Below are 23,195 nucleotides of genomic sequence, written 5' to 3'. Positions count from 1 at the left end.
ACTATCATATAAATGAGCAAGTAACTGAGATAATTTGTGATAAAAAAAAAATTATTTAATTATTAAAATATTACATCTTCAAAAAAAAAAGAGATAAAAAGCGTCAGATCTATGCAACTGTTTAAAAAAAATATTGTAAAAATATTACTTATAATATATTTATTATAATATACTTATATTTTATCTATGTAAGATTAATGAGTTTTTGCATGCCAGAATTAGAAATAATTAAAAACAATTAAGATCTGAAATGATTTTATAAAAAAGCTTATTTAATGCATTATTTTGATAACAACAGATAAATGTTGTCTGTCAAGCAATTACTGCAAACTTTTGACACATGCACACAATGCATCAATATTATATCTTACTTAAGTCTAAATTTGTTTTGTACAATTAATTACATTGTAAATCTATCGATAAATAATAAAACAGATATCTGCCTACTTAACTCCCAGTATTATAAATCATTGTTCGCGCACGCGTTTTACAAAATTGGCAATTTTTACAAGATAATATATTAAAGATAAAAAATTCACATGATTTTTAATATCACGATCCAAGATGACAGTAGTGAAGGACCAAATTAATATGTTTACCATCAATATTAATTAATATTTCTATCATATTTCTTTAAAAAAATTGAAATCTTTAAAAAATTCGAAAATTACAAAAAAAAAGATAAAAAAATAATTCTACAGATTGCATTAATTCTATGTTTTTATATTAGATTTTTAAAGAAATATAAAAATGTTATTAAAGTATTAATTAAATACACATGCCATATCACCTATATAAAAGTGATGCATAATTCAAATAACTCTTTTCTTCAACCAAAAGCAAAATCATTTCATCAGATCAAATTAGATTTTATCAAACTATAATTCTAATAAAAATTTTATTTTGATTTAAATATTCGCACACAATCACATTATTTTTTATCTTTAATATACATATAAAGATTCATAATTGTCTTACTATTTTGGAATAATTTAATTCGACTATTGCAATATCCACGGCGAGGGTTCCTCTTGCTTCCTCTTCTCCTGTTTTCTTCTCTGACCGCGATATTTTATTCGATTAAGAGTCCAATTGACATTATTTGTCTGTTGCATCTTGGTCGGCGTTGATAATGTATCACTAATTCGTTCCATACGTGTGAATTTGGTTAATTTTTGCTCTTCATAACCACTTGTAAAAATATATTGCGAATGGTAGTACTGTTTCAGGCACGATTCGTCTCGAAAACTCTGCATCGCGCACCATACGTGACACAATAAACATGGAAATCTCGACAGCCAATATTCTGTAAACTGTTCAGGAATTTTGCCAAGACTTTCCTGTGCTTTTGGGCTGAGTTCTCTATAGTGATGCTTCTAATAACACAATACCATATAGAAAATTATACAATTAAGATATTGCTGAAACTACATTATATTTCTCCTTCACTTATATTTGCATTTATTAGTTTTGTGAACAAGTATCTCATCTAATTATAAAAATCATTATGTTTTTATGACATGTAAGCAATTAAGTAATTTCATACTATGGAAGAACAAAATTTATTCCATCAAATATGATGCATTAAATTAGTACAAATGCATATGGCTTTTGTAGTAAATATGAAACAAATTCTATCGGAAGATATTTTTAAAAGTTTTAATTTTTCTATGTAAATTCTTTGTAAATTACAATTATTCTTGTCATTTAAGGAGTTTTTGAATTGCATAATATTTGTATTTTTATTTTGTGTTATATATTCGTGTTTTTCTCACCTTATTTCGTAGAGCTCTGAGTAGATCTCTTACGCTGTCGCCTCGATAGCTCCTGTATTTTCGCAAGTCTGTTGCAACCTCCAAATCTATATGTAATCTCCAATCGTCGCGTATCACGAATTCGCTGCAAGTTTCTAAGGCTATTAAAGCTGGACTATCAAATTGATCTTTTTCCACTCGATCGCTAATATCCTGTCATATATATTATTTTTTGTTATATATATTTTTATCTATTTGGAATCCAAATAAGAGAAATGTATCTCGAAAATATCAACACTTCAGATACCTGGAAAAAACTTAAAATCTCTGCTGAATTCCAAAAGATTGGATAGTTACAAATTGCTGAAGCTGGTGGTCTCCCAGCAGGGTTACTGCATATCATCGCCTTGATTAATAACAATGCTAATTCTTTGTCACTCGAAGATATTTCTCGTAGCGCTGTCAGATTAGTCTCACCACCTGCAAAAATAAAACAATCCAAATAAATAATTGATAATTAGTTGATACTCTATATTTAATTAGTGCATAAGAAATGTGTATAAAAATATATGACTACTATTGTATAAGAAATAATAATTAAAGCTTAAAATATAATCTAAAATTTCATTTAAAAGACAATTAATTACAGAGAATATTGGCTTGTCTGCGTAGTGGATCGCCAAAAGGATGCTTCCCGTCAGAGAGAACATAATAAAAAACACAGCCAAGTGAAAAGATATCAACTGCGCACGTCGTCCTCTCTCCATTTAACATTTCCGGTGCTATCCAGCCATCAGTCCCAGTAATGCCAGATCTCCGCGAAAATGATACGCGCCCAAGCTGAAGTTTCTTGCATAATCCAAAATCTGATATCATTGCACGCACCTCTCCTCGAGGTCCAGGTACAGAGAGTAAGACATTGTGAGGTTTAATGTCTCTGTGGACTATACAAAGATCATATAAGTTTAAATCAACAATTAAATCAACAAATTTATAACAAATTCGAGAAATTTATTCTTGATACGTTCCAAAGTCACATATATAGACTCACCAATATCTAAAAAATGTAGATGCGCCAATCCAGAGGTAGCTTGATGCAAAATATTTTTTACAGATATTTTTCCCCTGTCATATTTACCCGTCACATAATCTTGCAAAGTGGCTTCAGCTAGTTCCAGGGCGATATATCTGAACATACGATCCTGTTCGGTACAAAAATATCTGACTACATTTGCATGCGCATCTGATTCTCTCAACAGAGCTACTTCCCGATCTGCAAACGTAAAACAATCCGGCAAAAGACGTTTCACAGCCACAGCACGACCGTCAAATTCACCTCTGAGAAAAGAAAAGAAAATTAAATTAAATTTTTCGTATTAAAAATTAATTTATATTCAATTTTTTTGCATAAACAAAAATAATGTTTAAAGCAATCGAAATCAATATTACAAACATATTAGAAATGCAACATACTTATACACAAATGTTCCTTCGCATCCTTTGCCAAGAACTTGTCCTGTATCAAAAATAATTTTTCCCACTTTCACTAAGCCCTCTCCAATATCTTCTGGCATAATAATCGAATTACCTGATTTACCAGAATAATTCGTGCGACTACTTTCTCGCGAAATCTTCAAAACAATTAATTTAATATAATTCAAATTTAATAGCATGTATATTAATCAAACTTGTACAAACTATATTAAAATATATTTTCTAATTATACAATGCAGTTATTAAACATCTTACCTGTGATAGTTGCTGAAGTTGCTCCTTATTTTGTATATATAGATACCATACTGCTGCAATCATGCATCCTACAAATATAATCAGGACCAATTTTATACCTCTATTTTCTTGTTGATTGATCCATACTTTGGTCGTACTGTACATGTTTAATAAAATTCTCTGCCAATTATGATTGCTTTCTGATTGCACAGTATTATTTGATATGTCCGACTGCATGGCAACAGGTAACTTCATCTCGGTGACATTCAATGTTGAAGTCTCCAAAATTATCGGATCGGACCGCCCAGTTATTTGAAGGAATTGATTCTGTGGTTTATACCCTACAAGTATATTGTGATAACAAAAATTACACAAAATATCAAATCTATAAATGCTATGATAAAACTATGATATAATATAATGCTTGATTCACTAAATACAATGTATACATGCAATTAGGATTTGCATATTACCTAGCATACTTTTGGTGTTTTCGAAACTTTGATAACCATCATTAGTTATGTCAATATTAGGAATAAAAACATAATCCCCTGGTAATGGCACTTTATTATTAGTTTCATCAACATGTGAAGTAAATAATGGCCCCTCTAGCAATAAGTGTCCAATATTGCTCGATATCGTCGTGGCCGAGTCGACGAGCGATGGTAACGCATAGGGACCATAATGATGCATTCCAACAAACAAGGTAGGACTAAAACAAAAAGAAATTATTTTAATTTTATTTATATAATTTTATTTATATAATTTTTCACAGTAAAATCTTTTCTTTTAATATTCTCTAACTTACAACAACTGAACATCAGTTGGTTTCGTTGCAAAACTTTCCACCAAAGAATCAGCAATACTTGTGAAAGGAATTGTTAGTAATCCGTCTTTAGTCACAGTGTATATTGCTATCACTGGGCTTTTAAGATCCAATTTCCAAAGAATTCTTCCTAATCTATCTAAAGTCACAACACGACCTGTTGAACTTGTAGTAAAATGTAATAAATCTAAAAATAAATTTATATTACATTATATAAATGTCATAAATATATGTATTTAATATTCCATATAAAATAATTTATAAGAGAATTTTTAAAATGTGTAATTGTTTCACAAAAATAAATAATATACCATATTTTTCTGTTACATCAGGTTCCATTTGTGCAGCAGAGTAATCATAAAATGTTACATTCCACTTTCTATCTTTGCGCTTGCTGTCAACCATAATAATGTTATATTCCGTGCGACCCACAAAAATAGCATTCTGCATTTCCAAAGGACAAGTATTTTTCTCACTATTAAAACTTAAAAGCTGTTCTCTTTCACCAGTTGTTAAATCTATGCTAAACCAGGTATCTATTTTTCTGCCAGTATATAATATTCCTTCGCTGCTTCTACAAGGACTATTAGCCACTAACTGAGGAATGGTGAATGGTAGCTTTTTTAATACCTCTGAATCTCTGCCAAAGAGATAGAGAGAACCATCTCTAGGATCTGGCAGAAACATTGGTCTAGAAATAAAAAAAAAATAGTTAATAATAATTCAATGTCTAGTGTTATTAAATGCACAAGACACACAATAATCATAGTTTTATTAATAAATATTTAATAGACATTTAATAAATGTCACAAAACTATAAATAATTATATTTTGCAAAAGTAACTGTAAAATATCATTAACCATCTCATATTTTATTATGTTAATATTATGTTAATATTTAATATAATATATAAATAACATACATTTTAGGTTCTGACAGATTGATAGGCACTTTGACTACTGGTTCTGAAACATGAACCATAATACATAAATGTAATAAAAACAATAATTTGATTAATTTCTAATGTAATCAAATAAAATAATTACCATCATTTTGTTGCCAAAGTATTTCTCCCGATCGCTGACTAACACCAACAAACAATCCTCCAAGAGTTGAAAATACAAGAAGATTATCATCTTCTCCTGCTATCAGTTCAGTATTAAGACTCTAATAATAAATATTTAAATTAAATTTTAATTGTACAAGCAAATAACTATAGTAATTATAGCTTCCTTATAATTTTATTTATACGATATGTGAATATGCAATATGTAATATGCATGCCAGAGATATAAAAGTTGAAAAAAATTTTATTTTTATCTTATTCATTTTGTTATTCTATAAATCTATAAAAAAATTAAGCAATTTCTTATAATAAATATTCAATAAAGATTATATTACATACATCTACCATTTGCTGTCCTACAATAAATGCAAACATTGTCAGGGTAACAAGCATCATTGCCTGAATTGTCATCCACCTTTGCATTATGAAATCTATCTCTGAATATGTATGAATATTGTTGATTGTACAATATACAAATACAAAATTTCTCCTGCCACAAGTTTAGCTCCATGCAATCACAATGCATCAGTATTTCTTTTATGTTGTATTCATAGCAGATATACCATTAATGCAATTATTATACATGATTTTTCTCCGAAAGACGATAAAAGAGGTGGAAATCACATGTTTGTATAAATCTCAATTGTACATTAACATGTTTTTATTTCTGAGATAAAAACACAGAGCACAATGTTGTACAGACAAGACCATCCTGTAAAAATGATTGTTACAGAAGACATTTATATTTTGTTACCATAATGGTTACAAGTATGTACCTGAAGCGAAGATAATAAAATATCATTATAAATACATTTTATTCATCTGATTGCAAGTTTCTTCAATCTCTGAGAGATCCAATTAACGGAAACAATCTCAGAAGCATTTACGAAATGATACGAAATAATACGCAAATTCATGAAATATTTTATATAGACACGTGTCTCATGTCTCATCATATATATATATGTATATGTTTCTACGCACATCATCGATCATAAACTTTATAATAGAGATAGAAGTACAGTATGCACAATAATTTATGCCAGAGAGAATAAAAAGTTTAATTGACCAATCAGAACAAAGGAATTTTTTTTTTCTCTCATTCTGATTGGTCATTCAGAGATAAATTCTATTAATAAATTCAGGTGCATATGTTCACTAATCAGATTTGTGTGCAAACGATATTTCCGGAATTTTTCAAGAAATAATTTACCCGATTGGCTATCAAATAGAAACATTTTCGGGACTTGAAAAGTTCCCTATTCAATAACCAATTGCGCGACCATGTGTCTACTTGTGATTTCTCGCTGAAAAACTCCCATCGTTTCCCGCGATCAACGGACAACGATAGAGGAAAGGGAAGCGGCATCTCGGAGCGCGGTTACCTCACGAGCGACCGGCTTCCTCGATGCGTTTTTGCGCGCGGAACTTTTATTCCGTCTTATCGGCGCGGCGCGGAAAGTGTGTGGAAATTAAACTGAAACGTGTCACAGACTCCCTTGGCGGATCGCGTTGAGACGTTGATCGCTCGCGTAGATAGGCGATTGGCAAATGCGTTTCTCGGAATCGACGACGTAGGTACACCCGGTCGGAGGGGACACGACGCCAAATATCGGTAAGTCTCGTATACGTTTCCTCCGCGACGGAAATCGCGGTTTCCATCAACGAGACGTTCCCGCCGTAACCTTTCGTCGCCATTATAACTATGTATCGCATCGTTGAATCGTATATGTAATTTGTACGCTCTTATCTGCGCGAGATTCCTTAAATAAGTACACACATGTAACATGTACGGTTTACAATTACAGATTTGCATTTTTACGCGCGTGTTAAATCGAGTCAAGCAAACAATCGCAAACGAAGAATGAGTGTGATGGAGTATTAATTTTATGAACTTCATTTTATAAAATATTTTATAATTATTAATTAAACAAATATTAAAATACAGCTTGCTGATTTGTACTTGTTTGCTTGATCTCTAGCTTTATTTTCACAAATATCTTTATTTTTATATATAACTATTATAATATTTGATAATAGTTGCGATATCGAAGTCACAGTTTGTCAACAAAAAAAATATGATATGTTAATTTTTTTTCTAGAATGCTAATCACAATATATTGGTAATGTCGAATTCAGAGGAAATGGACAGCTGCGTGTCAGCCACACAAGAGACTTATGAAAATGCCAAGGAGGAGGATGCCAAAAAGAAAAGTTTCAATGAAAATCAAAATGTAAGCTGGGGCGAAAGTCAAGATTTTTGTCTTGTTATCGAAGGAGATGAGAGCATGACAGAGAGAGAAAAACTCTCCGTAGAAAATGAAGACGCTAATCGCAAAGATTCTGCTGAACAGTCGAATCTGCAGCAAATTCCAGATATGTCAGAGACAGATGATAAAGTAGTGATTACAAATGATGAAGTCAAAAATATTGGAGATGAAAAGATAATGGAAAAAAACGAGAGTGTGGGGAATGTATTCAGCGATGTAAACGAGAGGAAAAATGAACTTTCTGACGAAGATGAAATCATCCAAGCTACACCTCCACAGAATTATTCGCCATCTAGGAAAGGAGCTGGCAATATCGACATTACGAGTCTAAAACGTAAAGTTGAGTCTATTGATGAACCACCTGCTAAAGTTGCTAGAACGATTTCTATGGAAGATATAGCGGACTCTAAGAAACGACTGGAGAATGAGGAAGAGGAGAGTTGTCAGTCTGGCGAATCTGATGACTCGTATCAGGATTTGTTTAAAAATATTGATAAGCATGTCGTAATAGAGGAGACTCAGGACCCAACCATCCAAGAGTTTACTCAAAACTCTTTGACGAGTCCCCTCAAAAGTACAACGATCGATGATGATAAAATGCAAAATCCTCGTCTCTCCGAACAAGTAAATCAACAAGAGGAAGTCTTTTCTGAGAAATGTTGCAGTATGGAGAAGGATGAAAATCTGAATGTTTCCGCAAAACTGACCGATGTCAGCGCCAATGACAGCACTACCGTCAACATAAATTCTATAAACGAAAGTGATTCGCAAGTAGAAGACAGCGATTTGCCGATCGAAGCGAACAGGAATGTTGATTCGACGGTCGCGGTCGAGAAATCGGCGACTGAAACGTTAGATGAGACGAATAGATCTGTAAAGGATACCGAAACAATTTTCGATGAAAACAATAAAGTTGAGCACACGAACTTCATCGAGAAAACCGCCGATGATAAAAAAATCTTGTCTTCTCAGATCAAACTGCGAACCAGCGTGGAACTGATATACGAAAGCGCGAGTCAAATTGCCGACAAAAAAAAGCCGGAAGTGGTGGAGATCGACGAAGACGAAGGTGATAAGATTGTGGACTCGTCGGCTGAGGTAATATACGATCCGGTAAATACTAAACCGGAGCCAGAAGTTGTCGAAATCGTCGACGATTCACACGAGGATGTTGAGAAAGCTCGTTCGGGGCTTGTTCCGGATTCGGGAGAGAGTTCCGAGGTACAGACTGTAGAAAAGAGCAGCATCGATTGCAGCTACAAGTCCACAGAGAGTATGAAAGAATCATCGTTGGATTCTAGACCACCGACAACGGACAATAGAATGGTGAACGGTAGCCTTGAATCCAAGAAGGTCGATAACGACGTGACCCTGAGCATAGAATCAGACACATTCTCCGGCTATGATGCGTCAATCTTCACAAAAGCCGACATTAATGTAGATAATGCGAAGAAACTGGATAGCGTCAATTCCTTCGTGTTCAGAGACCCGGACCCGGAGAACATTGAGCTAATCAGTCTAAGCGATACTGATACGTCCAATGTGGAAGAGAAGAGCAAGTCCGATTTGATCAACAACAGTGTGCCGACCAAGACAGTGCAGGTACAATCACATTAAATACTTGTTTGTTTCTCCAAATCATCCATCATAAAAAAGATATTCATAAATTAATTACAAATATAAAGAAAACTATAAAGAGAATTTATTAAATAAAAAAAATTTTTTGCGTAAATTATATAAAAAATTATAAATATATATTATTATAGGTGGAGCGAGAAATCAGTATGTATGTCAAACTCAAGTGCATGCTTCACATGGATGAAAGCACAAAAGAGTACGTGAACAAGGAGCTGACGGCGGTCCATTGTGAGCCCGTGGTAATCGAGCCCACGATAAGTAGACAAAAGAATGAAGACAGTCAATCCTCATTAGCGGACATCTCTGATAATAAGGATTCACCACCCGGTTCTGTCAATAGCAATCCCCACTTGTATCAACTAAATCCTTCCCGATTGTCCATCATGTCGTCCATCAGCTCATCGAGTTCGGCATCTAGCGCCGCTGCTCTAGCCGCGAAACTCGCCCTGAGAGCACTGGGGCCGACGAGGTATGCGAAGAAGCTGTCTTCCCAGGAATCACTACTGACAGACAAACTGGTATTGGACGAGATCTATAATCGTGTGACACGCGAGTGGAAAAATCACCATTTGATGACCGCGACGATCTTGAATTGCGCAAACACGGAGCTCAGTACCACGAATGTCAGCAATATTGAGCTGACAGATCATCGTAATTCTCATCATTTGAGAGATAACTTTGTGCGTTCGTCGACTCCATCGGAAGATGCCGTGGGCGGTGCAAAAGTCGAATTAACCGCCACGCCGAAGAGCACGAAGAAGGGAAAGGCTGTGAAGAGACCGAGGAGCAAAGTGACGAAATCGAACGTTATGCAGACAAATGGCAACGAGAACATGACGAATATAAATACCGAGCCGGCTTTACACGCTTCCTCCGTCGCAGAGATTGACACCCCGTCCGGCAGAAAAAAGAGTAGATTAGAAAGTACAGAGAATAAATTAGGCGTGGACATCTTGGCAAATTCGTCGCTGCGAAACGATCCGGCCGACGAACTGATCGGTAAAAGCGTATTCGCCAAATGGTCGGACAACAATTACTATCCCGGTATGGTAGACGATCGACTAAAAACTAAATATAAGGTGAACTTTTACGATGGCAAAAGCAAGACACTCATACCGGAGTTCGTGATACCGATACCAAAGATTCTGAGGGAGGGTCTGTCCGTGTATGCGACTACGAAAACCAATGATTACGGCTCCTGCGGCATCATTGTCGATTCCCATGCATCGTCGACGGTAAGCAATAGCGAGGATTGCAGCGACACGTACTACACGGTGGAGACCGACGAAGGTGAACGATTGCGCGTACAAGTGCGGGACATTTTCCTGTCGGCCGATCAAGCACAGGTTCTCAAGGAGGAGGTAGACTCCGCTAGTAAGAGTTCTATGCCGAGCACGCCAAAAATGCTTGGTCAAGTGACGCTCGATAACATGGTGGATGGTAAACGGCGCTCGAAACGGATCGGCACGCCGGTCTTCTCAACCCCCAAGTCCAGGAGCAATGGGACGAGTAGTTCCACTAGCAAGATCAAATCCTCGGAACCCTCTGTATCTGGCGTGTCCGTCAAATTAAAAGAAACGTTATCGGAGAACGAAGGCCTGTCGAGCGACTCGAATGTCGAATCGACTCAGGTGCAGGATGAGTACGTTTTGCGAGGTTTACAGAAGGAGATTATCGGTACGCCACACGAGCAGAATGTGAAGGGTCCGCAGAACAGAATCAAAGGCAAACCGCGCAACAAAAAGAAAACAGAAGATCCACAGACTATCGCCATGCTTGGTCCGATCCCACCGACGAACTCCAACATTTTCAAGGGCATGTCGTTCATTCTCACTTGCGTGGACTTGAAAACGTTGGACAGGTATAAATATACATTTTCTTCTCCTCTCATTTATTTATCAATTTACGTTGCAATTCCACAATTTTAAGAATACTGAAAAAATAAAAGAATATTAGTCTAACAAAATAAGTTTAATTTTATAAATAAAATAATATAGTCTTTTAAAAAAGTTTTATTCGTCTTTTCTTATTTCTTCAATAAAATTTATATATTTTCTTCTACAAATAGTATCCTTTTAAAAATCTATTTATAAATTATCATATTCTATTTTTTAGGTATAAAGATATAGCATCCGCTGCATCAAGTATAGAAACAGAAGCTACTGACACAGATGTCGAGACTGAAAACGAGGAGGATTGGGTGGACCGGCCGTTTGTGCGTGAAAGGTTGCACTCGCAAATCCTGGCGGGTGGCGGTAAGATTTACGAGGATTTCGATCAGATACCAAAGGACGATTACAAAAATACGAAACTCATCACAAACGTGCCAAACACAACGGCAAAAAGCATACTGTGTCTTTCAGTCGGCATTACCGCGTGCAATCACAAGTGGATCATTAGATGCTGTTCAGAAGTAAGTTGATATTTCCGATCATTCTTTAATTATATTACTATAATTTTTTTGTTATAATTTGTTTTATATTTATCATAATTTTATTTTATCATTACGATTGTGTTTCAAGGGAAAGATTGTAAACGCGGCAGAAGACGCGCTTCCTACCGGTTGGAGTTTGCAGAAGAGAACCTATGTAGAAACGTTCCAAGCGGATAAAAGTAAGCCGTTGCTGGAAAACATCGTGATAATTCCCAATTTGGTATCCGATAGACAGTTTATCACATTCTGGCGGCAAGTTTGCGAGAATGCGGGGGCGGTGGTCTTAATCGCCGATAACTTGGGTATTTTATTTATTTTTTTGCTATACTGTATTCTCTTTTTATTGCCGAAACTATAGATTCTTTCGCAAAACAGATCTATATTTCACAATAAATTTTATATATATATATATATATATATATATATATATATATATATAATATTAATATTGTGTATTCTGTTATATGTGCATATATGAAATTTACGAAAATTAAAATATTAAAAATATTAAAAAGATAAAGTAGCGAAAAATAAGGGCTAGATGCAGAAAACATGACGCAAACAATTGAGTTCGAAAAAGAAATTTAATTATTTATAATGGTTCAATCTCTTTTCGAATCAATCGATTGTAAAATCAACAAAAAAAGTTATGCCATACATAAGATCGGATAAAGTTATACAGTTATGTATAACTTTAAAGAATTCTTATATAGAATTGAAAGAATATGTTCTGATATCCAGGAACCTTTAGCAGATCCAACATTAAGTTTGGCAAGTCTCTTATTGGTTCCAGTTAATATCTTTTTCTATCTTAGGAATAATATATTCTAAGATATTTTTCCTATAAACAAGGGCACAGATTTGAAATTGTTCTTCAATGTTTAAACATTGCAATAAGATGTTAGCTGAAAGTGGAGAAGATCGAAAATAAAGGAAGAACAATAAAAAGAAGACGCAGAATAAATCATGCGAATGCAAAGGATCAAGAAAGTCTTTTATCAATTTGATAATTAAAGCTAATCTAAAAAGAGATCGATCTATATAAATTATTAAATTTTGTTTTCAAAGACAGTTGCGCCCTATTTTCTGCATCCGATTCTTATTTGTTCACTACATTTTATCCGTTTTTTTTTGTTTTTTTATCTTAAATCTATTAAAGCCTTACATGTGTGTGTGTGTGTGTATTTTTGTAAAACTTACACACACATCTTAGTCAATTACAATATTGATACAAGAACTTATCGAATGCATTATATTATTTTCAGGAGCCATGGAAGCCCTAGATTTCGACAGTAATGTAGTAGTTCTGTCTAATTGGACATGCCCATCATGGGCTGTGGAAAGAGCAAATCAATTGCGAATTCCAATACTGTCGACCACGTGGGTGATTCAGTGCTTAATCGAGGGTAAACTCTGTCCTCATGATCAGCACCCGCGTTATAAATACAATTGCATACCAAATTAATAGAGCTGATTAGTTTATTGTTTTTACCCTACGTTGTCTAGAATCAATGTAATTTGTATAGAGACTGTATTTTGTTTCCTTTCCCTCCTTGTTTCTTATTTTTTTAAGTTTTTTTTCTTTTTTGTTATCTCGCATAAGACGCAAAACGATTTTATACAATCGTGAATCATAAAGTTATTCAATTTTACTTTTTACACATCTCTATTATTGTTTTTAATTCATTAATAGTTATTAATTATATAATCATTGCATGGAAATTGTCATTTTGTTTCTACCGTATTTTCTAGAGAAATCACTGACGCAACGATCTATATTCTTTTTGTTCTTAGTACTTATATTTTTGATGTAATGTTGATAATATCCATTTGATATGGCGTTTTATCGCGCGATATCAAATAATGAAATCATTTTTTTTCTATATTTATATATAAATATATATTATATATATTATATATAAATATATATTATTCCTATCATAATTATATATATTATATTTATACATAAAACAGAAAAAAAATGTACTAGTCCATTGTTTTGAAAGTATGCAAAATCACTGTGTGATCATGCTAAAACTTTATAAGAATAGAGAAACGTGAGAACGATTTCAATCAGAATGGTCGAATGACAATTTCATATCAGTAAACACAAATTCTTATATTCCGCTTTCTATTAATTTTTACAAATATAGACACAGCTATTTTGTACGAGATATAATTACCTGTCATCAAATCTAATCAATTTAATTATTTTTTACAAAAAGTGGAAGATTTTTTTACAAATATCGTACCTTTAGACACATATACACATATGCTGATTGATAATTGCTAGGAACAATTTATTGTAGAGTAATATATTCGACTTTGTTTTCCTAACATTTGTCAACCAGTATAATTAATAGTTGATGAAATACAAAGTTGAATAAACGAGCAGTGGAGTAAGTGTATGTATGTGTCCATGCGTGCATGTATGTACAAATGCGCGTGTATATAAATTTTATATATATAATAAAATTTGTATAATATATATATAATATATATATATATATATATATATATATATATATATATATATATATATATATATATATATATATATTATACAAATTTTATTACTAATAAGTTAATTGTAGCTTATGTACAATGATGTTTGAGGAGATAAAATACAGCCACAGATATTTTGGGAGACATGTGTTATTTCTCTCTTTTTAGATCCTACTAACTTTTCAATTTTCGTCCCTTGTTTTGTTACACTTACAAAAAGATAATTACTGCTAATTGATACAATCCATAAAATTTAATATATAATTCCACTAATTAAAAATAATTACAGACTAATAATTAAAGATTTATGTATTTTACAGATTGTACCAAATGTTTATTATAAGTAATTATTCTTTTCTTTCTCGCATATAGTAGCAATTAAGATCAATTAACTTTTATGGATTATACCAGTCGAGGAACAATAGTGAGAACGACATCACCAGAAGGAAAAAGAGGATCCACACTCTGAGACCAGCGTTTCGTTGAATCGCTTGTCGTATCTGATCGTTGGCCTCTTTCACGTTCTCTGTAGATCCAACCACTGTCGTCATTAATCTGTCCAGATCCTTGTCTTGATCTAGAACCTTCTCCGTAAAGATTTCCTGAAGCTCGGCAATGTGAACCACTTTGCTTTCTATCTGTTTAACTTCCTCCGTCACATTATTTAGTTCATTATACAATTGCTCGTTCTCCGACTCGAACATCTGAATATCTTCAGCTGATGGTTCTTCTTCGTACGTCAACGTAGTAACGTCCTCGTTGATCTCTTGTATCTTCATTGGACTCGATTCATTCGAATGACTTTTAGTTTCACGATCATCCACGGATTTCTCCGTCGTGTTCAATAATGATTTCCTAATCTCTGATCGATCGGGTTTAAGATCCGTCTGTAATTTGGCGATTTTCTGCATCTCTACGGCCCTCTTCACCCGCATAGCTTTCTGCTCTGAGTAAATGTGACAGACATTCTTCAAATAATCCTCTATCAGCAGCAGCATGATCTCGCGATGTTCAATGTTTTGCCGCGACAAATCTTCCGCGGACATCGCGATCTCCCTTTTGAGATCCTTAACCAGCTGTGAGCAGGTACTCATTATCCGTTGCCCTCCTATGTCGATCTCATCACGTTCCACGTCTGTCATACGCGGTGCGGTCGACAAGTAGTTAGAGAAGTTTAGGTAGGCTTTACGGTTCTCCAGCAAGAAGTCGCGCAGCTTCGAGATCTGCATGACGACCGCGTGCGCCTTCACGCAGAAGGTACTCTTGGTTATGGTTTTCCTCGGTGGTGTACCAGCCAGGGTGCCGAGATCTTTGTTGCGCGAGTTCACCGTCCTTACACTGGCCTTGAATAATGCGCTCACATCCATGGTGATTTCTCGTGGAGTGCTATTTTGCAAAATCTTTTATCAAACCTTATTCCCGACGAATATCAATTGATATTTATGATGAATCAATTCATCTTACGAACATTGAAATACATCTGACATGTCGAAAACAGAATAAGAATTAAGAATCATGTATATATATATGTGTATATATATATATTTTTTTTTAAATAAAGATCTCAAACATATAAACAAAAATAATAAAACGAAAATTAAAATTTCTTTGCAGTCATTTCCCTCTCTCAGCGTTTCACTTATTGTAACATTTTTGTAAAGTTTCATTTATAATTGTAACATTTTTGTTACAATTATAATGCAGTAAACTCCATGCTCTTCTAAAGTAAATTAATAAAATAGAATATCGCAGATATAATCATCAGTTTTTATATAAACACTAGTAATCACATAATTTAAAAGTTAGGTTACGCGTATTCTAACTTATATATATATATATATATATACGTAAGAAAATACAGGATATAGGTTGCGTTCCGTTTCATGCATAGAGTGCAAAGATAGTTTGGAAATCTATAATATATGTAACGTGAACTATAGATTTTCATGCGATCTATGCGCCCAATGCGTGAAACGGAATGCATCTATAAATATGTTCAGACCATAAACAATGAAATATACAAAGATGTGATACGTTTCCAAAAAAAAAAAAAAATACCGTAAAATTTATATTTATTTTTATTTATAGTAATTTTTGTCAGAAATTATAAAGTTATTAGGATCAGTAAATTTTAATTTCCCAACTTGAACTTTGGCAAATAATTATCTTTACACAATCGGACTCAAGAATATTTGTTAAGCTGATAGCATAATGTATTAATTTATATATATATATATATATATATATATATATGATTAATGATAAATGAATATATATAATTTAATATTTTTTAAATAGTTATGTATTTTGTAGAAGTGAAATTGTAAATTATGGGAAACTATTTTTTTACATAAAATCTATGATATATGGTTCCATAATATAATACAAGTTCCATAATTATGGAGGGATATATCATTATACAATAAAATCTAGTTTATTAATTTTATCATTTATTTATTAAACTTATTTACCTTATAGAATTTAATGCTATACTCTATACACAATCATTGTCGGCCGGTTGAAGATCAGCCAAGAAAGCATTATATTTATCCACAATATTTAGTTCCAGAGACTCATTACTCTTATCATCGTATTGTGAACCAACTGTCCACAAAGTCTCTAAATCATAATGCACCCTTGCAGAGACAGAAAAGATATGCAGAACGATGTTTCCTACAACATATAATGATATACAATTTATTATAATAATTAACAATTCAAAAAATTAATTGAATTTATAAGCTTTCTTGAGTCTACAATTAAGTTTACCGATAGATTCTTTCACCTTTGCATCTGCACTATATTACCAATCTCTTTTACTTGCATATTTATCAATTATGCATTTTATTTTGATCTCTTAATAGAACTAAAACAGTTTTTTTCGATATTTTTTGTAATTATATAATGTAAACTAATTTTTGCCGAAGATATATTTTTCAAATTAATATAAATTCAGAAAATATTTAAATTAGATTTGTAAAAAATTGAAAAGACAAATACAATATAATTTTCAATTTAGGAAGAAATTTATTTACCTAAATCTAAAGCTATCCAATCTTTTGAATCCTTCCCTTCAATTTTAGGTATCAAATCAGTTGGATTTCTTTTTAGTTTGTAAACTTTGCGTACAAAGGTAGCAAGAGCATTCATGTGCTTCCATGATTTTCCAGTTACCACAACAATATAATCTACATAAGCATATTTCTTTGGAACTTTAGCAACAAAGATGTTGTTTGCCTTGTCCCTCTCTAGTAACGCAACAAGATCCTCGATATCATATACACCAGTAGTACCATCTAAAATATACAAATAAATCTTATTATTATACTCATTATAAATTATTATTAAATTTAATTCATTGCATTTTTCTAATAATAAACATACTATTTCCATTATTATTATTCATTATAATTATATATTATTACTATATACTTTATTAAAATATTGTTTTAATGTTTTACGATATAAATAACAATTATAAACATAAAATTATTATCAATTATTTAAAAAATCTAATACATCTTTACACATGTGACATGATTTCTTTAGATTTGCACTCACGGCTCAAATTTATATTGGCGTAAGGATCGTGAACTTCCTCTTGTGCGCTTAGATCTTCGAGGTTGATCTTCTCCAACTCCTCGCTCACGTCGAGAATAACATCCGCGTCCTCGTCGTGGAATGCCTTGTATTTCGCATTGATAGCGGTCGCAGAGTCATCATCGTCGCCTTTAAACACATCGTCATCAAATTTGTTGTCCGGCTTTCTCGAAAATTGTCTCGTCAATTTCAATTGCGAGTACGTTAGTATTTGCGTACGATTAATGCTGGAAGATTCGCGCAATATTTGTCGGGCGCGAAATAAATTCCTTAGAATACATGTGCGCATCTCGAGCGATCCAATTCCGACCTTGACTAAAAAACAAGGTTAGGACGCTATTCACATGCGCGCAAATTACATACATATATATATATATATATATATATATATATATATACACACATATATATATATATATAAATTTTTATATATTTAAAAAATAATACACATAATGTACGAATCTTTATTCTGAATTTTCTATTTTCAATATCTTAATTTTTATAATAAATAATCTAAACATTGTAAAATACTCGCCCAAATATTTAATTTTGTAACAATTTCTATTTTTTGTGCGACATTTTTAAATAACTATGTAGATTGTATAAAGTTCTTTTAAATTTTCCGCGCACACGTTATATTTGCTAATAAATTAAGATCTTTTTAGATCAACGTATCAACAAAGAAATTTTGAAATACATAAATCTGAATTTAATTAATATTTATTATTCTAGAAATTTTTAATTTATCTATAATAATCCCTCATTCTGAAATTAAAGAAATAACATTTGTATGAAAAGAGGAGGAAAATCCCAAATATAAAACGGTGTCTTATCTTGAATAGTCGCTGCATTTATTTAACCAAACAAGATTTATATTTATATAAAATGCTCTCTGTGCGAAAAACACATCCATTGAAAAAATCTTCATTGGAATTTTTGTCCCAACTTAAGGTGCAGCTGGAAATGTTGATGAAACGGCGAAATATCGCAGGTCTGTTCTTCCCACAGCTGAAATAATTCGTGTGAATAATAGAAAAAAATCCTGCGAATAGATAGATTCGTTTACGACGTTAAATGAAGTTTATACTTACAGAGCTTGCGCGTGTAGGTGTGTGCACATAGAGAAATTATTTACTTGGACCTCGCACGCATCTTCCTCCTCTTGCGCTTTAGCCTGCGCATTCTCTTCTTACGCCACTGCAAATTAAACACGCCGTTAGTTGAGGTTATGACGATTCACGAAACCAGTAAGAAACATAATAAAGCGAGAAATTCGATTGAAATAATAATGAACGGCAAGCTTGATTCGATTTCAAGCTTATCGATACGATGAAGAAACTTTTCGCAGTTACTGGCATCGTGTCGATTTAAAACTTTAAACAACGTAAGTTGCCATATTTCGACACTCGTACTTTTCTCATCACGAAATAATTGTATATACTCGAAAAACATAATAATAATCAACAGGAACAGAAATCGGTTTACCTTAGCTCTCATCTTCCGGATTAATGAATTTTAGATCGCTCTAGAATTGCTTGATTACTTTGGATTTTGTTGCACGACTACACTCGACGGCTTCTCCTAAGAAAATGGTCGTGGTAAAGCGGGGACAACGGGGTTCGCTTTTTTTCGCGCATGCGCGACGTAAACTAGGTAAATCTAGTTTGGAAAGAGAGTGCGACATTTCGCTCGGCTATTTTGTTGAAACACGTGCTAGGAAGTTTTCGATTGACCAATCAGAACAAAGAAATTTTTGTTCCTTTTGTCTTGATTGGTCAATCAGACGATTGTATGTTGCTATTGGTGAATTTTTCATCAGTTGAGTTTCTTACGATATTTTATCAATGCTTACGTTCCGATATTCCGAATCCGCATTCTGGCACGATTCCGCATTCCGTCGTTTTCCCGCGTTCAAAGCTTGTCCCGCCAAAAATGCAACACAGCTACACACAGCTGAATGCACTTGTTGCGCATGGTAAATGACGTGTTCCGTTCACGAATTCGGTCATTGTGTAATTTATTAGCGACGTGGACGAAACGTTTTCCGAGGAACGTTTCTCGAAGATTACGTGCGAGGTGAATATAGCGGCATCTTACACGAGGATCGCTTCCGAGATCGCAAAAACGTTTTCAACTAGGAGAGGATTTCGAGAATACAGTATGTGAATTTTTGTCGAACCTTGTCGCATTTTACACTCCCACGAGGAGTTTCGTCGTCGACTCTCCTTATCTCTCTTTTTTGTATATTTTTGTGCTTAATCTTATTTTCATTCAAAGATCAACATTAACGGATTCTTCGAGCGCGATGTCGGGCACTCAAACCACCATCTCTTTTCCCATACGGAAGAAATGCAATTTTTACGGTCGCAAAGAGGACATCGCGAAGGAAGATTTTACGAATGCGACGGCGAGATACACGCCGTCAAATTATACCCCGACCGTGAAGAAGATCGTTACTTTGACTAGCAGCGAATCCGAATCTGATTCGGATATCGAGAACACGACAGAAAAGCATAAAAAGATAATCGGTGATAGGCGAGCGGATAGCACAGACAGTACACCGAGATCGAGACGTCGCAAGTGTAACGAATTACATGGTAAAAAATATTATTTTATTTAAAAATACTTTATAAAATATTATAATATTAATTTATAATATTAACCTTGATTCTCTTATAATTTATGTAGTAGTTATGTATGTTGTTATTTTTTTGCTTTATATCTTATAATTAGATTCCACAAGGGATTCTTTGTATTGATGTTTTATTTATTGTTATGAACTTATTAGAAGTTATGCCTTCTTTCCTATAAAGAAATTATGCCTTCTTTTAGAAGAAGATATTCCTTCTCCACCAAAACAAAGAAGGAACAAATCGCAAGCAAGAAACAAATCTCCCCTGACTCCATCTACTCTTCTGGATAAATTGCAATTATCTGCTTCGAAAGAAAGCAAATTAAGTCCCAAGCAATTATTTAAATCCTACCTCTCCAAGGAAGAAGAAGACAAATTAAATTCTAATTTATTATCTGGATCCAATAAGTATCAGAACGCACGTAAAGCGTTGCATAGTTGTGCAACAGAGGAGTTGCCTGGAAGAGAAGAAGAATTAGACAAACTGCAGGAATTTTTTCAGAAACATCTAGAGCAAGGAACGTCAGGTTCCTTATATGTTTCCGGTCCACCAGGCACTGGGAAAACTGCCAGCCTGTTCAAAATCATGCAGCAATCAGATTTAAGGTCCAAACTTAAAGTAGTCTACATCAATTGCACCAGCATGAAATCTGCGGCTGCCATCTATGCAAAAATAATCCAAGAGCTGGCCATAACCAGTGCGACAAAGTCGGGGAAGAATGGCAAGGCCATTATAGAGAAATATTTAACATCGAAGAACAAATCGCTGCTCTTAGTGTTGGATGAGATAGATCAATTGGAGAGCAAAAAACAGTCTGTGCTGTATTCCATATTTGAATGGCCATCTATACCAGACTCCAAGTTGATCCTCGTTGGAATCGCCAATGCTCTGGATCTGACTGACAGGATACTACCTAGATTGCAGGCCAGATGTGAACTGAAACCGATGTTGATGCACTTTGCGCCCTACACTAAGCAACAAATATTTGATATAATATCCACGAGATTGAATCAGACGAACGCGAACGGCGTGTTTACACCGTCCGCAATACAGTTGCTCGCGGGCAAGGTAGCTGCGATCTCCGGTGATATCAGGAGAGCTCTGGACATCAGCAGAAGAGTGGTGGAATTGGCAGAGTCTCATCAAGTGGCACAAGTGTTACGTCCTACAAATGACAATGGTAATTAATTCTTTTTGAATACAATAAAACAATGGAACATAAAATAACAATGAAGATGAATAAGTAAAATAGAAAAATTAATATATTATACATATTAATAAAAAAAAGTAATTAATAAACGAATATATTAATAAAAGAAAAAGCACAAAAATTAAAAAAAAAATAGAATTGATACTTTTTTCAATACATATTATTAAAAGTATAACTTAATATATATGTAATTTTCTTCTTTTTTTAATTTTAGATACAAACATAGAGTCTCTGAAGCAAGAAACAGAAATAACAGAGAAGCCAGTTGACTTGAAAGAGGTGGTTACAATTCTAAATGGAGTTTATGGTAGCACGCAGAATATTGATCAAGAACAGGATACTTTTCCCCTTCAACAGAAATTGTTACTTTGTTCTCTATTACTTATCCTGAATAAAGGAAGAAACAAGGATGTTACTATTGGAAGAGTAAGTTAAAATTCACGTTAGAGATTTGTTATAAGTAAATATATGATTGTAACTTGTTTAGTTACTATATAAATTTATAATATATAATTAAAAATATTTAGTTATAAATAATAATACAATAAATTATATTTACAATAAATTATATTATATTATTTATTACCATTGCAAGTTTCTTTATATTGTATTTTTATTTATTGCAGTTGCACGAGGTGTACAAAAAGGTTTGCAAAAAACGCAATATATTCGCCGTCGATGATTCTGAATTTGTAAATCTGTGCTCGTTAATAGAGACTAGAGGCATCTTAAGAGTTATGGGCAAGAAGGAAGCACGTTTGTGTAAAGTGATCTTGCAGTGGGACCAAGAAGAATTGGATGCAGCTTTGCAGGACAAACAGATGATGGCCGATATAATTTACGATACAAATTGTTTATAAAACAATTAGAGAAATTTATTATTTCTTACATCTCTAATTTATTTTATAGCTCTTTTTAAATTTTATAGTGTGGAAAGCGAGCATCCCGATTCTTATCAGTTGATTGTTACATCATCGCATATCATTTTTTTATGTATAATTATTTTAATAGTCAAATTTTATCGTTAACACGTTAAAATCTACTTTGTTATTGTAAACGTTTGCATTATGTTGTATCACGAGATATCGACGAGATATGATGAAATGTACTGAATGATTGGTTGTACTTTGCATGTGTGTAAGACTGCGATTGTATATTTCTTAAAATTTCTGCGAAATAGATTGAACAATATTCTTGCAGAAAATGTGAGGAAGTTTTATGTACAAATATTTATATCGAATAGAATGTATAAAATGAAATTTTTATTCACTTGCATTTTTTTATTTATACCTTTTATACTATAGACTTACATTTCAAAAATCTGTATATTATTTCTTTTAATTCCACTCATGAAATCCATTGAATTTTTTTGGATATGTAGTAGGCGAAATTGAAACCAGAAGTTAATGGTAATAGTTATATTAATCAATTCCATTTTTTCCATATTTATTTTTGCAGTAAAACTCATGGAGAAATGCATAAAGAAGCGATTTGATAAAATATTAAAATGAAAAATTTTTAACATAGTAA

At 33.2% G+C, this 23,195-nt stretch overlaps 5 protein-coding genes and 1 long non-coding RNA gene across 8 annotated transcripts; 2 read left to right on the top strand and 4 right to left on the bottom strand.

Annotated features, from left to right (window-relative positions):
• Positions 1–251: 251 nt before the first annotated feature.
• Positions 252–6,334, bottom strand: LOC126856745 (serine/threonine-protein kinase/endoribonuclease IRE1). 2 transcript variants are annotated; one of them, XM_050605552.1, is made up of 14 exons: positions 6,152–6,334; positions 5,715–6,087; positions 5,356–5,476; positions 5,232–5,274; positions 4,620–4,999; positions 4,291–4,495; positions 3,956–4,194; positions 3,504–3,823; positions 3,228–3,385; positions 2,806–3,092; positions 2,402–2,698; positions 2,062–2,234; positions 1,776–1,967; positions 252–1,376 (listed from the first exon to the last, which is right to left on the bottom strand). In XM_050605552.1, the coding sequence occupies exons 2-14, from the start codon at positions 5,796–5,798 to the stop codon at positions 1,002–1,004; spliced, it is 2,874 nt and encodes a 957-aa protein (XP_050461509.1). In that variant the 5' UTR covers positions 5,799–6,087; positions 6,152–6,334; the 3' UTR covers positions 252–1,001. The 2 variants fall into 2 exon arrangements, with proteins under 2 accessions (XP_050461509.1, XP_050461510.1); XM_050605553.1 differs by having other exon boundaries at positions 6,187–6,327.
• Positions 6,335–6,720: 386 nt separating this feature from the next.
• LOC126856852 (uncharacterized) lies at positions 6,721–13,186 on the top strand. The gene is made up of 6 exons (XM_050605751.1): positions 6,721–6,990; positions 7,478–9,247; positions 9,412–11,144; positions 11,399–11,696; positions 11,806–12,019; positions 12,983–13,186. The coding sequence occupies exons 2-6, from the start codon at positions 7,502–7,504 to the stop codon at positions 13,180–13,182; spliced, it is 4,191 nt and encodes a 1,396-aa protein (XP_050461708.1). The 5' UTR covers positions 6,721–6,990; positions 7,478–7,501; the 3' UTR covers positions 13,183–13,186.
• Positions 13,187–14,263: 1,077 nt separating this feature from the next.
• LOC126856864 (syntaxin-18) lies at positions 14,264–16,833 on the bottom strand. Its single transcript, XM_050605781.1, has 2 exons — positions 16,694–16,833; positions 14,264–15,608 (listed from the first exon to the last, which is right to left on the bottom strand). Exon 2 carries the CDS (start codon positions 15,587–15,589, stop codon positions 14,618–14,620), a length of 972 nt encoding a protein of 323 aa, XP_050461738.1. The 5' UTR covers positions 15,590–15,608; positions 16,694–16,833; the 3' UTR covers positions 14,264–14,617.
• On the bottom strand, positions 16,651–18,174 carry LOC126856865 (uncharacterized). Of its 2 annotated transcripts, XM_050605783.1 has the most exons (4): positions 18,042–18,174; positions 17,784–17,951; positions 17,258–17,518; positions 16,651–16,895 (listed from the first exon to the last, which is right to left on the bottom strand). In XM_050605783.1, the coding sequence occupies exons 1-4, from the start codon at positions 18,109–18,111 to the stop codon at positions 16,717–16,719; spliced, it is 678 nt and encodes a 225-aa protein (XP_050461740.1). In that variant the 5' UTR covers positions 18,112–18,174; the 3' UTR covers positions 16,651–16,716. The 2 variants fall into 2 exon arrangements, with proteins under 2 accessions (XP_050461740.1, XP_050461739.1); XM_050605782.1 differs by having other exon boundaries at positions 17,784–18,165.
• A 477-nt stretch (positions 18,175–18,651) lies between these two features.
• On the bottom strand, positions 18,652–19,451 carry LOC126856866 (uncharacterized). Its single transcript, XR_007688419.1, has 3 exons — positions 19,308–19,451; positions 18,914–19,019; positions 18,652–18,830 (listed from the first exon to the last, which is right to left on the bottom strand). It is a non-coding gene; the product is annotated as an uncharacterized LOC126856866 (long non-coding RNA).
• Positions 19,452–19,726: 275 nt separating this feature from the next.
• Positions 19,727–22,920, top strand: LOC126856795 (cell division control protein 6 homolog). The gene is made up of 5 exons (XM_050605653.1): positions 19,727–19,980; positions 20,100–20,419; positions 20,655–21,635; positions 21,880–22,091; positions 22,292–22,920. The coding sequence occupies exons 2-5, from the start codon at positions 20,128–20,130 to the stop codon at positions 22,523–22,525; spliced, it is 1,719 nt and encodes a 572-aa protein (XP_050461610.1). The 5' UTR covers positions 19,727–19,980; positions 20,100–20,127; the 3' UTR covers positions 22,526–22,920.
• The last annotated feature ends 275 nt before the right edge of the window (positions 22,921–23,195 follow it).

The sequence above is a fragment of the Cataglyphis hispanica genome, chromosome 19 (genome assembly GCF_021464435.1).
Source record: "Cataglyphis hispanica isolate Lineage 1 chromosome 19, ULB_Chis1_1.0, whole genome shotgun sequence".
NCBI classification, from domain to species: domain Eukaryota; kingdom Metazoa; phylum Arthropoda; class Insecta; order Hymenoptera; family Formicidae; genus Cataglyphis; species Cataglyphis hispanica.
The sequence above is the reverse complement of the archived record's forward strand: the minus strand, read 5'-3'. Positions and strand labels throughout refer to the sequence as shown.

Excerpts from the sequence above, each read along its gene's own strand:
- LOC126856745 (XM_050605552.1), bottom strand. The coding sequence starts at position 5,798 with ATGCAAAGGTGGATGACAATTCAGGCAATGATGCTTGTTACCCTGACA. Across the intron at positions 3,824-3,955 it reads AAACACCAAAAGTATGCTAG|GGTATAAACCACAGAATCAA; the intron begins GTAATATGCAAA and ends ATATACTTGTAG. Across the intron at positions 2,235-2,401 it reads CAGACAAGCCAATATTCTCT|GTGGTGAGACTAATCTGACA; the intron begins GTAATTAATTGT and ends TTATTTTTGCAG.
- LOC126856852 (XM_050605751.1), top strand. The coding sequence starts at position 7,502 with ATGTCGAATTCAGAGGAAATGGACAGCTGCGTGTCAGCCACACAAGAG. Across the intron at positions 9,248-9,411 it reads TGCCGACCAAGACAGTGCAG|GTGGAGCGAGAAATCAGTAT; the intron begins GTACAATCACAT and ends ATATTATTATAG. Across the intron at positions 11,145-11,398 it reads GACTTGAAAACGTTGGACAG|GTATAAAGATATAGCATCCG; the intron begins GTATAAATATAC and ends TCTATTTTTTAG.
- LOC126856864 (XM_050605781.1), bottom strand. The coding sequence starts at position 15,589 with ATGGATGTGAGCGCATTATTCAAGGCCAGTGTAAGGACGGTGAACTCG.
- LOC126856865 (XM_050605782.1), bottom strand. The coding sequence starts at position 18,111 with ATGCGCACATGTATTCTAAGGAATTTATTTCGCGCCCGACAAATATTG. Across the intron at positions 17,519-17,783 it reads CGCCAATATAAATTTGAGCC|ATGGTACTACTGGTGTATAT; the intron begins GTGAGTGCAAAT and ends TGTATATTTTAG. Across the intron at positions 16,896-17,257 it reads TTGGATAGCTTTAGATTTAG|GAAACATCGTTCTGCATATC; the intron begins GTAAATAAATTT and ends TATATGTTGTAG.
- LOC126856795 (XM_050605653.1), top strand. The coding sequence starts at position 20,128 with ATGTCGGGCACTCAAACCACCATCTCTTTTCCCATACGGAAGAAATGC. Across the intron at positions 20,420-20,654 it reads CAAGTGTAACGAATTACATG|AAGAAGATATTCCTTCTCCA; the intron begins GTAAAAAATATT and ends GCCTTCTTTTAG. Across the intron at positions 21,636-21,879 it reads ACGTCCTACAAATGACAATG|ATACAAACATAGAGTCTCTG; the intron begins GTAATTAATTCT and ends TTTTAATTTTAG.